General features: G+C 56.5%; 2 protein-coding genes across 6 annotated transcripts in view; both read left to right on the forward strand.

Moving 5' to 3' along the window:
* The first annotated feature begins 5 nt into the window (after positions 1–5).
* PPP1R1B (protein phosphatase 1 regulatory inhibitor subunit 1B) lies at positions 6–10864 on the forward strand. The gene is made up of 7 exons (XM_023204264.1): positions 6–587; positions 2289–2349; positions 2651–2673; positions 3081–3156; positions 6984–7187; positions 9846–9965; positions 10055–10864. Exons 1-7 carry the CDS (start codon positions 507–509, stop codon positions 10102–10104), a joined length of 615 nt encoding a protein of 204 aa, XP_023060032.1. The 5' UTR covers positions 6–506; the 3' UTR covers positions 10105–10864.
* A 422-nt stretch (positions 10865–11286) lies between these two features.
* STARD3 (StAR related lipid transfer domain containing 3) overlaps positions 11287–15639 on the forward strand; it is a 27438-nt gene continuing 23085 nt past the window's right edge. For 2 of the 5 annotated variants that reach the window (XM_023204260.1, XM_023204262.1), the window contains exon 1: positions 11287–11463. The gene's annotated coding sequence lies outside the window, so the exon portion shown is untranslated. The remainder of the gene's footprint in view (positions 11464–15639) is intronic. The other 3 variants (XM_023204258.1, XM_023204261.1, XM_023204259.1) reach the window with 2 other exon arrangements.

Raw genomic sequence — 15639 nt, forward strand, 5'->3', positions numbered from 1 at the left:
GTTTCCTCTAAGCCCTCCCTCCGAGCACCCGGGCGCCAGTCCCAGGCGGAGGGGACGGGCTGGGGACCCCAAAGCTGGGACCGGAGGGGTGAGCCTGGCAGAGGCAGCGACACAAGCGGAGAGGAGGAGAGGCTGAGGGAGGGAGGTGGAGAACGGCGCGAGAGGCAGAGAGAGGAGACACGCAGAGACACTCCTGAGGGGAGAGACACCGAGACGCAGAGACACCCAGGCCGGGGAGCGCAAGGGAGCGCGAGGCACAGACCCGGCTCAGCGAGCGCGGGGGGCGAGCCCAGAGTCCCGAGAGCCTGGGGGCGCGCCCAGCCCGGGCGCCGACCCTCCTCCCGCTCCCGCGCCCTCCCTCAGCGGGCGCGGTATTTTTATCTGTGAGCGAACAGCCCTCCTCCTCCTCCCGCCGCACAGCCCGCCACCTGCGCGGGGGAGCCCAGCACAGACCGCCGCCGGGACCCCGAGTCGGCTTCCCAGCCCCGCCGCCCACCCCGCGCGCCATGGACCCCAAGGACCGCAAGAAAATCCAGTTCTCGGTGCCCGCGCCCCCTAGCCAGCTCGACCCCCGCCAGGTGGAGATGGTAAGCGGCCCGCGCCTCACTCCAGCAGTGTCCCCGACACACCCCGCGGGGCTTCTTCGCACTCTCAGGGAGCTGCCCCGGCCGGACTGGCCTGGGGGTGGGGGCGCAAGGGGAGCCGGGCTCTGCCTCTGTCAGGACTGGGTGCGGGGCCGCGTGTGAAGTTAGCTGGAGACTCGTGCAACTTTTTCCCGCGGCTTCGGTCCTATTCCCGGGGCCAGAGAGTTCCTGGCAGTGAGGCTGGGGGTGCGGGGGTGGGGGCACAGGCCGATTCCAGACCGTCCGGGAGTGGGGCGTCCTTTGGTCCCAGCACAGTCCCCAAAGGGTAGTCAGTCTAATAGGCTACCACCGGGACCGCTCGCCTGGCTCCAGCCCAGAGCTGGTCAGATGTGAGCAGCGGCGGCGGACACTGATCTTGCCACCCAGGGCGGGAGTGTGAGGTTGCGACTGAGTGACCCCACTACCCTGTCCCTCTCTAGTCCCGCGTGTGTGCCTGGGCTGGGGTCGCCAGAACCTTGCTCTGACCTCCTGCTGTCAGGCCCCAGAGCCCCAACCCCAAGGAGGGAGAGGTGAGGAGTCATCACAAAGCCAGGTGTCTTCTACAGACTACTGAGTCCTCCGGAGAGCCTTCTTGAGGGCTGAGGGGCTCCCAAAGTTTGGGGGGTGCTGTGACAGAGGGCTCCACTTCCCATCCCTAGTGGAGCAGGGGTCACTTGTTGCTGAGATGCAGCTGGCTCCCCACCGAGCAGTGAGGAGGGGGCCAAGTCATTGTGGGGGAACATAGAGGGCAGGGGGTACAGTCCTGGGCCTAAGCAGCTTGGGTAGGGAGGGTGTTGTGGGGAGCTTGGCAGGGGAGGTGGCAGTTTCAGCTTAACTCACCTGGTTCTCTTTGTGCATTTCCCTGGAGCTCAACAGGGACCTAATTAACTGACAGTTGGTCTGATTGCCAAGCTGGGGGGTGGGGGGTCAGTTGCTGGGAGTGCTCAGCACCCGCCTCCCCCCAATTCAGCTTGGCTCACGTAGCAAGGAGGGCAACTTTTTATTTCTCACAAGGACTGGGTGAAGAGTTCTGCAGCCTTACAGACACTGGCAGAGAAGCCCAAACCCAGGACCCCAGAGAGGTCCCCCCAGGCCCCTGTGGGTCCCTGCGCCTCAGCTGGAGGTGGGGGATGCCTGCAGTGCCCTGGCTTGGTCTCCTTCTGAAAAGCTGGATCCAGCTTGTTTGGAGCCCTTGAACTGACCTTAGGTGGGCAGGGCCACGTGGGTGCCATGACCCGTGGGGCATCTTCCCCAGGGCCCAGCCCTGGCAGCTGCAGCTGTAGCCAGCTTTGGCTTCCGAGGTCTGATGTTTTCAGAAACTGGGGAGAGGAAGGGCCTTGGTGGGAGAAGGTAGGAAGGGAAATGTCTGTTCTGGAGGAGCCATGGAGTGGGAAAGGCATGGCCTGGGAGTCCGTGACTGGGGTTTTTCTTGTCCTTTGGACTTGGTGTGCTGTGTGGCCTTGAGCACACTGCCAAACCTCTCTGAGCCCTGCTTTTTCACCTCTATAAAATGAGGGGGTTAGGTGAGCTACAGAGTTCCTTTTGGCTCTGACATTGATTCAAAGGTTCCCCAGGGACTCCAAAGCACTGTTTGTTCCCTGCTATCTGGGGTGGGGTGGGGGGGCTGCAGTATCTATCTTGTCACCCCTCCCTCCTTCTCCTTAGATCCGGCGCAGGAGACCAACGCCTGCCATGCTGTTCCGGCTCTCAGAGCACTCCTCACCAGGTAGGCCCCTCCCTGCCCACTTAGTCCCTGTCCCACCCTAGCTCTGATGCCTTCCTAGGGGCCCTGCCGAAGTTCCATGAACAGGAGTCAGAGCCGGAGACTGGGGAGTGGATAAGGTCTGGGAACCCAACTCTATTGGCTTTATTTATTGACATGACACCTCCCAGCCTCAGAGGGAGAGGGCACGCTTTCCCTGTCCCCAGAGATTGAGACCCTGGGGAAAATAACTCGGATTCTTTATCTCTCTTCCTCTTCCTCCTCACTCGGTTCCGGTTTGGTTGGCTCCGGTGGCCCTCCTCAGAGGAGGAAGCCTCCCCCCACCAGGTGAGTTTCCTGCGGCAGCTGGAAGGAGGGATGCCTGGACCCTTTGGGGTGGGGTGGACGGGTGCCTGCAGTGACAACCAACCAGTATGGGGTGCCACCCAAGAGGACACATTAGCATATCAATGGGCAGTCCTCTGAGAGTGCCTCATGCCAGGTGCCACCAGCAGATCCTCCTCTGCTCAGACTCAGGGTGGAACCTCCAGGACCTAGAGTCCTGCCCTAAACCAGGCCATGGCTTATGGGGGCCCTCTCAAAGCCACAGGGTGGGGAGGCTCAGACTAGGTGCAGGACCCATTAGCAGAGGCTAAATCAGTCCGCTTGGGTGGCCATGGGTGGGATGGAATGGAGGGAGGGTGAAGGGAAGGGGCCTCTGCTGAGCCCCTTTAACCTGGCACTTCCCCTGGCAGAGAGCCTCAGGAGAGGGGCACCATCTCAAGTCGAAGAGACCCAACCCCTGTGCCTACACACCACCTTCGCTGAAAGGTACTATCCCCCCACCGACCTTCCTGACTATCCCCTTGATCTCTGGAACTGGGCAGACGCTGGGGGAGCTTTTGTCAGTGGGGAGGGATTTTTTGGCCACACAGAGCCCTCTGTCAGCGTGGCGCAACAACCCCACGTAAAGACCAATTTTTTTCTCAGTCTGGCCTCGCAAAACACAGGAGCCCCGAGGCTGCAATGGGCAGCTGGGGCCTTAACATCGGGTTGTGGGCTTGAAAGAAAAGAGATGGCTGGCCTAAGACAACAGCAGGCATCTGCGTGGAAGGGACTCCACCTGCAGCTCCTCTTCACCAGCCTGTGCTGGACCACATCCCACCCCTGCTCATCCAGGGCACCTTCTCCTGTGGGCTTCACCCCTGGCCTCCCCTCCCATTTGCATCCCATTCGCACAGATCTGCACACTGGTCTCCTCTTTCCTGCTTCCCTTTCTTCATGGAAAAGCAAGCTATTCCTTTTGCACACACTTACTGAACACCTAGTACATGCCAGGCCGAGTTGCTGGGGCAGAATAAGACGAGTCAGATTTGGTCCCTGCCTTTGCCTCAAAGGGTCAGGGAGGGGCCACGAAAGGTGGCTCACACCCGAAATTCCAGCACTTTGGGAGGCCAAGACAGGAGGACTGCTTGAGCCTAGGAGTTCGAGACCAGCCTGGGCAATACAGTGAGACCCCCATCTCTATGAAAAATTTAAAAAGCGAGCTAAGTGGGCCTGGCACGGTGGCTCACGCCTGTAATCCCAGCACTTTGAGAGGCCGAGGTGGGCAGATCACCTGAGGTCGGGAGTTTGAGACCAGCATGACCAACATGGAGAAACCCCGTCTCTATTAAAAATACAAAATTAGCTGGGCGTGGTGGCACATTCCTGTAATCCCAGCTGCTCGGGAGACTGAGGCAGGAGAATCACTTGAACCTGGGAGGCAGAGGTTGTGGTGAGCCGAGATTGTGCCATTGCACTCCAGTCTTGGCAAAAAGAGCAAAACTCCATCTCAAGAAAAAAAAAAAAGTGAGCTAAGTATAGAGGTGCGCACCTGTAGTCCCAGATACTTGGGAGGCTGAGGCACGAGGACTGCTTGATCCTAGAAGTTTGAGGCTGCAGTGAGCTATGATCGCACCACTGTGCTCCAGCCCGGGCTATAGAGTGAGATCCTGTCTCAGGAAAAAATAATAATTTTAAAAAAGGGTCAAAGAAGGTACACAAAGATGTTTAAGCTTGGATTTGAAGGATCATAGGAATTTAACAGGCAGTCAAGGGCATCCCAGGTCCAGGAAGACGGAAGAAGGTGTGCAAAGAAAAGGAGATGCGAGTCAGAGGAGTACTTTTGGGCCAACCTGGAAGAGGCTTGGTTTCTAGTCAGGGAGCTGGGGAGATATACCTGAAGGAGATAGGAGGCCCTCTTCCTGACTAAGCCCTGATGCCTACCAACCCCCACCTCAACTCCTGCCTGGGGCTCTTCCTGCCCAGCCAGCCCCGTCCGGAAGTTGGGAGGGAGAGCTACTGGAAGAGTATGCTGGGAACTGCTTCGGTCGGTGGAGGGTTTAATAAGTTCCCAGCACCAGCCAAGGTCAACAGGTGTACCTGTCAGCCCACTTGCCAGGGTTGGGAACAGAGAGGACAGGCTGGGAAGGGAGGAGAGAAGGGAAGGGGTTATTTCACTTTCCCCAGTACAGGAAAACGAAAGGTCAGAGCTGCAGCAAGTGGGCAGTGTGGCTCAGCACCCGGAAGGACCTCCCCACCTAGAGGGGTGTGTGGAAGGGCCCCAAAGCAGGCATGAGAGAGAAAGTGGCATCTTCTCAGGAGAGAATTTAAGAAACCCCTCTCCCTCCCACCTTGGGCTGGGCAGGGAGAGGCTGGGTGGATGTGAGGGGAAGACCTGGCTCTTGACTACCAGCATGGGGGAACAGGCCGGGATGAAGATGTTAGGGCCAGGGTGCTACCATGCACCATGCAGTGGCCAAAAATGTGCACCCCCCCAACTGCCCCTTTAGACCACATCTTAGGAGAGTGCAGGTGAGCAGAGGCAGGGAAGAGGAAAGGGATCAAGAGCTGGGAGGCCAGTCTGGGGTTAGGCTGGGGACCTTCAAGCTGAAAAAGGGAGACTTGGGATGGGGGGAGTTCAGGCTCCCACAGAGTGGGGCAGAGAAGGAGACAGCCTGGAAGGAGTGATGGGGAGACCCCAGAGAGCCCAGGAGGCATGAGGGAGGTGGGGGAGACGAGGGAGGCTCACGGGGCACCAGCACAGGTGCTGCACACACCTTCTCTTGTCACTGTGGCTCACGAAGTGAACTCTCCTCCCCCGCTGGGGGAGAAGGAAGCTGCCTGGGCTGCCACCTGCTCTCCTGCCTTACCTCCCCCCACAGCCTTCATGGATCCTTCTCTACCAGGAGGGCACTGTTTTGTAGGCTTCGGTCCCTTTGTGGGCAAGGGAAGGTGCCTGGCAGGGTTGGGGCTTGTCAGGGAAGAATCGACGGCCCTGGAGAGAGGGTACAGCACTAAATCTTGGCTTGAGGGGTTGTACTCCAAGGTCGGAGCTCTCACACTTGGCTCAAAATGAAGCTCCGCTGTGTCCCCAAGGTCAGGGCAGGGTGATTTATTGTGCTTTTATTGCCTGGATAGCTTGCCCAGAGCCAGCAGGAGGTACTGGGCTGGGAGCTGGGGGCTGGGTGGGGCAGCGGGCACATACAAAGCACCCTCTGTGCCTGTCCCCGAGTTGGCAGGAGCATGGCACCCTGCTCACTGTGCCAGAGGTTTCCAGCCTGGCCCTACCCCCCTGGGCATTCTGAGGGGAGGGGCCACTGGCGGACCAAGAAGGAGCTGCAGCAACTCCCCACCCCCCACCCCCAGCCCCTCCTCAGCACCTCGTCTGTGGCCTGGGAACTTTGTGTCCCATGTGCTCTAAGATCCCGCCACCTCCTGCAGCCTCTCCTCAGTGGCCCCTCAACCTCTGCCATCCCCCGAATCCCTGGCCCTGGCCCCTTTCTCTAACCCCTTGCTCCTTTCCATCTTTTGGAAACTTCTTTCCAGCTGCCCACACTGTTCCCTTCCCAGCCCTATCTGAGCAGGTCTTTGGAGGCTGGGGGGTTGCTTTCTAGGTCACCGCAGAGGGAGCTGGGAACCTGGGGATGTGGGTCAAGATTGTGGGGGCCGCATCTGAGCACGCCGCATCCCCAGGCACAGACTGCCCTGGCTGCAGACTATTATGTCCTCAGCCTCAGAATTGTTCTGTCCCTTGGAGCCCGGGGCAGGAGTGTGTGGACTGGCATCTATGACTGGGCAGTGCCAGGGAGTGGGGACTATGCACCACATGGGAGGTAGGATCAGGGTAAGCAGTGAGCCCTCAGCAGGCTGGGCACCCCCAAGAAATGGAAAGTGACAAATCCCCAGGCCCTGGTCCATACGCCCTGTGCCTTTTGCCTGGGCTTGAAGCTGGGAGATACTGTCTCCAGTACTGGGTACTTGGCAAATCAAGCTCTCCAGCCAGGGAATGTTAAGCTGCTGCTGTGCCCGCCTGGTCTTGCCCAGCCTGGTGCCCTATGGTGTGGGGGAGCTGCCTGGTGGCAGCCTCCTGGGGGCTAGCATCTTGGGACAGCTTGAGAGCCAAACATGATCAAGTCTACCCCTGGCTGCCTCTGCCCTGGTCTGACCCCCATCAGGCTGACCTGTAACCTTTGGCCTTTGAACTTGGGCCCCTGAGGGGGTATTCTCTGCCCCAGGCCTATGGGAAGGAGACTGGGGGCTGGGCCACACACTATCTCCAGATCCATGGGCTGTGTCTGGCTGACCCTTGCCTTCCTGGGTCCCCTCTGGGCCAGCTGTGCAGCGCATTGCTGAGTCTCACCTACAGTCTATCAGCAATTTGAATGAGAACCAGGCCTCAGAGGAGGAGGATGAGCTGGGGGAGCTTCGGGAGCTGGGTTATCCAAGAGAGGAAGACGAGGAGGAAGAGGAGGAGGATGAAGAAGAGGAGGAAGAAGAGGACAGCCAGGCTGAAGTCCTGAAGGTCATCAGGCAGTCTGGTAAGCTGAAGGGCCTGTGACATGTGGGTTCGGTGTGGGTCCTCCTTGAGTATATGGGGACGTCCCCTTCTAATTTAGTGTCTCACACACGCAAACTGGAGTGACACCACAGGGGCCTCCCTGTCTTCTCGCTCCATGGGGTGCCTCGCACTCAGACCTACCTGAGACATGGGCTTCCTCCATCCTTGGCTCAGTCCCTCTCCCAATCTGGTTTTCCCTAATAATTCCTCTCTTCCCTGGGAATTAAGGCCCAGGCCGTTTGGGGTTTGAGGCTAGAGCCAAAAAAGGACTTCCCACCTATGGTAGGAAGGGGGTGCGAGGACATTCAGGGATGGAGGACCAAGAGAGTCCAACACCCCCGTCACCTGCATTTCACCTGCATTTTTGAACCTAGGATGTGGTCTCTGCTGGGATGCAGAGGGCTGCCCGATTTACTTGCCCACTCCAGGACTGTTAGGTCGGTTTCTCCTCTTTTTCCTTCCTAGGATGGAGTGGGAGGGTGCCCTCTAGTGTCTAGATGTAGAATTTAAAATTCAAGAACCAATGCTGTCTTCTGCATCTCCAGCCTCAGCTGCCTGGGAGAGGGGCCAGGGAGGGGCCTAATACCTGTAACAGAAGGCCTCTAAGCCAGATGTTCCAGATCCAAAACACTCCACAAAAGGTCCCAGGCTGGGCCTGGCGCGGTGGCTCAAGCCTGTAATTCCAGCACTTTGGGAGGCCGAGACGGGCGGATCACGAGGTCAGGAGATCGAGACCATCCTGGCTAACACGGTGAAACCCCGTCTCTACTAAAAGTTACAAAATACTAGCCAGGCGAGGTGGCGGGCGCCTGTAGTCCCAGCTACTCGGGAGGCTGAGGCAGGAGAATGGTGTAAACCCGGGAGGCGGAGCTTGCAGTGAGCTGAGATCCGGCCACTGCACTCCAGCCTGGGCTACAGAACCAGACTCTGTCTCAAAAAAAAAAAAAAGGTCCCAGGCTGGATGTGGTGGCTCACACCTGTAGTCCCAGCACTTTGGGAGGCTGAGGCAGGCAGATCATGAGGTCAGGAGATCGAGACCATCCTGGCTAGCATAGTGAAACCCCATCTCTACTAAAAATATAAAAAATTAGCTGGCGTGGTGGCACGTGCCTGTAATTCCAGCTACTTGGGAGGCTGAGGCAGGAGACTCACTTGAACCAGGGAGGCGGAGGTTGCAGTGAGCCGAGATCGTGCCACTGCACTCCAGCCTGGGCGACAGAGCGAGACTCTGTCTCAAAAAAAAAAAAAAAAAAGTCCCAGGCCGGGCACGGTGGCTCAAGCCTGTAATCCCAGCACTTTGGGAGGCCGAGACGGGCGGATCACAAGGTCAGGAGATCGAGACCATCCTGGCTAACATGGTGAAACCCCGTCTCTACTAAAAAATACAAAAAACTAGCCGGGCGAGGTGGCGGGCGCCTGTAGCCCCAGCTACTTGGGAGGCTGAGGCAGGAGAATGGTGTGAACCTGGGAGGCAGAGCTTGCAGTGAGCTGAGATCCGGCCACTGCACTCCAGCCTGGGCGACAGAGCCAGACTCCGTCTCAAAAAAAAAAAAAAAAAAAAAAGTCCCAAGGCCCAGAGATTTTCTAGGCAGGAAGATTTCACCCCCTTCCATGGTGGTTTCTTCCATGCCTGGCCATGGAAGGCTGTGCCACATCTGTCCCTCCTAGGGTACATTAAACTGTTTAGTCTCATTATTTATGGGAATACTGAAGAGTCAACCACCCCTACTAGAAGCTGTCAGCTCTTCCACACAAACAAAAGGTCTTGGGCCTCCTGCCTGCCTATCTGGCAGTGAGGGCATTGGCCGTGGGGGCAAAAGCTGTTGCTGGGCTTCAGGCCCTTTGTGGCCAAGAGACAGCTGGAAGAGCTGAATCAGTTCCTACTGAGACCCCTCCAAAACAGTGGAAGAGGGGTGAGAGGAGACTGTTCCCTCAGGAAAAACAGCAGGTGGCTGGGCACAGTGGCTCATGCCTGTAATCCCAGCACTTTGGGATGCCAAGGCCAGCGGATCACTTGAGGTCTGGAGTTCAAGACCAGTCCGGCCAACATGGTGAAACCCCGTCTGTAATAAAAATTCAAAAATTAGCCAGGCATGGTGGCACGCACCTGTAATCCCAGCTGCTTGGGAGGCTGAGGCAGGAGAATCCCCTGAACCTGGGAGGTGGAGGTTGCAGGGAGCTGAGATTGCACCACTGCACTCCAGCCTGGGCAACAGAGTGAGACTCCATCTCAAAAACAAAAAACAAAAACAAACAAACAAACAAACAAACAAAAAAAAACAAAAGCAGCAGGGCACTGGCTCAAATGACAGCCCTATGATGGAGCAATATAAACCACCACGACTCCTAGTGGCTCCTGGGTGCTGGCGCTGGGCTGGGCAAGGTATTCACTATTACATCTTGTTTAAGGTAATCTACACAATTTCCCCCTTACTATTTCCTTCAGAAAGGTACTAACTGACTTATGTAAGTCATACGGCTAGTCGCTGGGAGAGCTGTTCTAGCCCAGTGCTCTCTCCATGCTGCCACGATGCCCCTGGAAAGCTTCACCTCAGCCATCAGAGACTTAGCTCACACTCCAGAACAGCCAGATGGATACGCGGAGCCTGTGTTCTTATCTCCTCTTTCCCATTCCCAGCTGGGCAAAAGACAACCTGTGGCCAGGGTCTGGAGGGGCCCTGGGAGCGCCCACCCCCTCTGGATGAGCCCGAGAGAGATGGAAGCTCTGAGGACCAAGTGGAAGACTCAGCACTAAGTGGTGCGACTTGGGAGTGTGGAATGGGGAGGCGGGGCTGGGATCCCGGTGGATGGGGCCAGGCCCTCAGTGTCTCTCTGCTTGCCTTTCAGAGCCTGGGGAGGAACCTCAGCGCCCTTCCCCCTCTGAGCCTGGCACATAAGCACCCAGCCTGCATCTCCCAGGAGGAAGTGGAGGGGACATCGCTGTTCCCCAGAAACCCACTCTGTCCTCACCCTGTTTTGTGCCCTTTCCCTCGCCTGCTAGGGCTGCGGCTTCTGACTTCTAGAAGACTAAGGCTGGTCTGTGTTTGCTTGTTTGCCCACCTTTGGTTGATGCCCAGGGATCCTGGGCACTTGCTGCCTGATGCCTACCCCTGCCAGTCATTCCTCCATTCACCCAGTGGGAGGTGGGACGTGAGACAGCGCGCACTGGAAAATCCAGAAAACCGGGAACAGGGATTTGCCCTTCACAATTCTCCCCAGATCCTCTCCCCTGGACACCGGAGACCCACAGGGCAGGACCCTAAGATCTGGGGAAAGGAGGTCCTGAGAACCTTGAGGTACCCTTAGATCCTTTTCCATCCACTCTCCTATGGAGGATTCCAAGTCACCATTTCTCTCACCGGCTTCTACCAGGGTCCAGGACTAAGGCGTTTTTCTCCACAGCCTCAACATTTTGGGAGTCTTCCCTTAATCACCTTGCTCCTCTTGGGTGCCTGGAAGATGGACTGGCAGAGACTTACTTCCTTGTCGCGTTTTGTGCTTTGATGCCAGGAATGCCGCCTAGTATATATCCCCAGTGGGGCACATGGTAGGGGGCGCCAGGTTTTCCTCGTCCCCCAGTTGCTCTGCCCCCTTCCCCTTTTCCCCTGACTCCAGGCTTGAACCCTTCCCGTGCTGTAATAAATCTTTGTAAATAACTGTGCTGAGACTCCTCTTTCAGGGGAAGCGGGAGGAAAAGGGAGGTAATGGGGCATCCTGATAGGGAAGGCCGGTGGTCAACCAAAGGTTAGGGTTTTGACCCTACTGTCCAATCCTCTGGTCTAGGAGTCTTTCTACAGACAACAGGCTCGGGGCACTCAGAGGAAGAACCACAGAAGTTCTAGCTCCTGCTTGGATAGCTGAAGCAGGCAGGTGGGGTGGGGAAGTCCTTCTCGAGTAACTGGATTCCTCCAAAGATTCCCCCATCCCCACAGGGCTCCCCTCGGGAAATTCCCCTTTTTCCCTCAGAGCCAGGCCTGTGTGGCGTAATAACTACGGCCCTGGTGTTCTTTCCACTCCCCTACCCTTAAGTTTGACTCCGGCCTTCGCGCCGGCTTCTGCGCAGGGCCAGGGCTGGAGGCGGGGCGAAGGGGCGGAACCGCATGCGGACGCACGTACCGCTTTGCTCTCGGAGGCAGACTCAGCGGCGGAAGTGGCGCCGCTGGAAGATCTTCTTCCGCTCTGAGGAGCTACTGAGGCTGCGGAGCCGGACTGCGGCTGGGGCGGGAAGAGCCGGGGCCGTGGCTGACATGGAGCAGGTGGGTCCCGGAGCGGTCGCTGGGAGCGGGTGGCGTGAGAGGGCCGTCTCCCGCTGGTCGAACCCGCTTCCCCATCCGCTGTCTATGCTGGGTTCCATCGGACCCTTCCCACACCCGCTGCGTCTCAGGTTCCGCCCCCTTCCTCTGCCTGGCCTCTCTCCGCCCCGCGCGGGTCGGGGTCTCCAGCACTGACTCTTGGCGACCCCGCCTATCCTGGGGAGCCCGGGGAGGGCGTTCGGGATCTCCTTCCAAAACCTCCGTCTTAACTGAGGAGAGAGGCGAGGGGAAGGTGTCTGGGTGTTACGAGCAGGGGCAGGTATGGGGAGGGGTCGGAATCTGGGATGAGAGGAAAACATCTACGCATTCCGGTAGGTCTGCGTCTCAGTGTCATCCCCTGTCTCCCCAACTTCCTTTGGAAACGGCTGTGAATAACTTCCTAATTGGTATTAAAAGGGCCCTTTAAAGTCTTGAGTTCTTAGAGGTCCATAGTACCATTGACACTCATTCCTAATGACACGTTCCCCCACCCCACCCCTGTTTTGGCTTAGTCAGTGTGTCCTGGTTTTCTTCCTACCGCTCTGACAGTCGGTCAGAAGTCCCGCTTCACGTTTTCCTCTGTCACCCAACTCCTCGCTCTGTACACTGAATCTCAGTGGTCTCATTTACCCCGACGGCTTCAGCTTTACGCCAATTAAATACCCAGATCCACATCTTCAGCGCAGCCCTTCCCTGGAGCTCCACGCTTGCCTATCCAGCGGCCATTGGGACAGCTCTGCTTCACGTGGAGCTCACCGGGTCCAAACTTGAACTGGTCTTTTCCGTGCAGATTAATTCTTCCTCTACCCCAACCCAGGCGGAAATCTGGTAATTACCTTACACTTTCTCCTCTCTTTCAAGTCCCACATCTTAAAAGTGACCTAGTACTGCCAACTTCGTGAACATCCTTCACACTGGACCCACCCCATCTCTTCTGTTACCATGCTGTTGATGTGTTGTCAATTCCCAACAGTCCAGCCCTGGCAGCTTGCAACCCAGTCTCCAAACTGGAACTTTTGTGATTCTTTTAGAACACAAGTCTGATGGTGCCAATTCCTTGCTGATAACCTTTTTCTGGCTTTCTGTTGCCTGTGTGCTGAACGCCTAGCACAATTTACACGGCTCTCTGTGATCTGACCTAGCAGTCTGCTATGTGCACCCTAAGGTCCAGTAATATGGCACTGCAGCATGTGCCATGCCTACCCTTGCTGTTCATATCTTCATCATCTTTGCACACACCAGCCCCCGCCGCTTGAAAACCTCCTCCTCTTGTCTGCTGAACTACCTTCTACAGGTTTTTCAGCGCAGGCAGCACTGCACACCCCCAACCCCCAAAGTGAATTGCCCCTCTGTCCTGTAGCATCCTGTCCATAATAGCATAGTAGCTGAGAATACAGACTCCTGGATCAGACTGCCTGGGTTCTGACCTGTTTGGTGACCTTGATGAAGTCAGTTGCACAATTTCCTCACTTGTAAAAGGGAGGTAGGAATGTCCCTACTTCATAGGGTTGTGAGGATTGAATGAAATATTGTAGGTCTAGGTCTTAAACCAGTGCTAGGCACAAGAATCTCAATAAAAGTGAGTTGCCTGGGTGCAGTGGCATATGCATGTAATCCCAGCACTTTGGGAGGCAAGGCAGGAGGATCACTTGAGGCCAGGTGTTTGCAACTAGCCTGGGCAACATAGTGAGACCCCATTGCTACAAAAATTTTAAAAACTAGCTGAGCATGGTGGTACGTATAGGAGGATCCCTTGAGCCCAAGAATCTGAAGTTACGGTGGGGTATGGTTGTGCCACTGCACTCTAGTGTGAGGGACAGAGTGAGATCCTGTTTCTCAAATAAATAAATAAAAAGATAGTTATTACTATTATGTAAGGACAGCATAGCTCACCAGTTATGATTTTTAATTTCATAAGTTGTCTGAGGGTGGTCGATGTGGCTTACTAGTCATTTGATAGAGCCTGGCTCTTTGTCAATAAATAAAATGCTGGAGTGGAGGACACGGGGGGTTGGATCTGGATTTATTGAGTGAAGATTCGAGAGTGAAAAAGGCTCAGACCTGGTCTGTTCGGGAAAACCAATCTGGAAATGTGTGCATGTTACAATGGCAAGCATTCAATCTAGAGAAATGTATACAGAGCTGGGAACTAGAGGGAGAAAAAGACCAGGGGCGGCTTCTGAGGAGCTGACAGTTAATGGGGGCTATAAAGCGAGGGGAGGATTTTATCAGAAAGAGGCAGAGGCTGGAGTGGGCTCAGATCAGAAAGCTGGGTCCTCTGAACAGAGCTCCAGTAGATGGTGGCTGGGTGGGGGAACAGGGGAGATGGAGCTGAGGAAGACAGAGGCAGAGTCCTCTGCTGAGGCTGGCAATTCCTTTCCTGTATTGGCCATAAGGAAGCATCCCTTGACTTGGGAGCCAGCAGGGACCATGCCTGGGGGCATGTATGCTCTGGAGGCTTAGTACCTCGTGTTTGAGGCCAGGCCCCCGGGTAGGGCCATGGTGCATGCCTTTGGGCTGGGCCTTTTTTGGAGCTCTTTTGCCTGCCTGTAATGCCCACCCTCCTTGCCTCCAGCTGATAGATGCTGACTCTTCAAGGCCAGGGTCAGATGACCTCCTCCCTGTGGCTTTTTTGACTTCACTCGTTCCAGCCTGGGTCAGATGATCCCTTCTCTGGGAGCCCACGGTTCTTTGTTCATTCCTCCCTGAAAGCGCTGATCACAGCATGATATTATTTATCTGCCAGTCTTCCCCACCTGACCCAGAGTCCCTGATGGACCAGAACAGGGTCCTGTGGCCCCAGGACTTGCACTGAGTCCAGCACGCTGTAGCCCTTGGTACCTGCGTGTTGCATTAAGTTGAGCTCTCACACAGCTAGACTTGTTAAGGGAGAGCAGTGTGCGGGAGACCAAAAATCCAGCACATCTGGCAGCTTGTGCCTGTTCCACTGAGTGCGAGACCCTGTTGGCTCTACTTTACAGATAAGGAAGCTGAGGTTCAGGGGAGGTAAGGTCAAGATCACTCAGCAGGGATTTAAAGAACTGTCTCCTGACTCCAGGTCTACATGTCTCCCAGAAACTGCCTTGGGGTCCCAGCCTCCAAGGGGGCAGCTCCCACATCAGTGTGACAAAAGATAAGTGTCCCTTTTTCTGGCTGAGGAGAGGCTAATCCTGGCTTTGTCCAGGCAGGGTTGGTGCCTGGAGGATCCTGTGCTAAAAGTGCGCCCCCCGCCCCCACCTCCCCTTGTTCTTCGCCCTCTGGGAGCCTTTTCTTGAGAGAGCCTTTTCTCCCGAAGATGACTGGCCCTTTCCAGAGTAACCTTGGGAACTCGACCTCATTGGTTTAGTAGCAGCATGAAGGGGGCAGGTGGGGCCTGATTCACTGGCCCTGAGTGGGTCGGGGTCATGGAATCACAGAACTGGGGGCATCCCTGATGATTCACAGGGCCTGGCACAAGGGGGAAAGGAGGGTGAGTGGATCTCAGTGTGTTAGGGTCTTCCTGTACACTGCAACCGCAGAGCCTCCCCGGCTTGGGGCTCCGGGCTCCGGCGGTGGGGGGAGTGTGTGGTGGTGAGTCTTGTTTCTGTTTAGCTTAACTCTTCGCCTTCCGCTTCCTCGGAAGGAAAGGAGAAATGGAGCCAGGCTTTGGCTTTGGGTCTTATTTGTCATTGTAGCTGTGTCCTCCTCTCTCTACACTCCCACTTCTCCAAGGGATTTCCCAAATCCTCTGTGGAGGGCTACAGTAGGGCCAGTCAGCCAGCTGTCCCGAGGCTGATGGCATGGGCCAGTAACCCTGAATGTGCCATCCTAGCCAGGCGCAGTGGTACATACCTGTAGGCTCAACTACTTGGGAACCTACTCCCAAGTTTTTGACTCCAGGATTGATGCCCAACCCCAAACCCGTACCCTTTTTCCTGTTCCAGGGTGGACATTATGGATCCACAGACTAGCTGACTTACTAGACATGTACCGTGGCCAGGCACTGTGACTGTGACTTGGACCTCAAGGGCTTAGGACAGATGGCCTCGAGACATCTGGCTGTGATAAGGGAAGTGCTGGCCGGGCGCGGTGGCTCAAGCCTGTAATCCCAGCACTTTGGGAGGCCAAGACGGGCGGATCACGAGGTCAGGAGATCGAGAC

The sequence above is a fragment of the Piliocolobus tephrosceles genome, chromosome 16 (assembly GCF_002776525.5).
Source record: "Piliocolobus tephrosceles isolate RC106 chromosome 16, ASM277652v3, whole genome shotgun sequence".
Lineage (NCBI taxonomy): Eukaryota > Metazoa > Chordata > Mammalia > Primates > Cercopithecidae > Piliocolobus > Piliocolobus tephrosceles.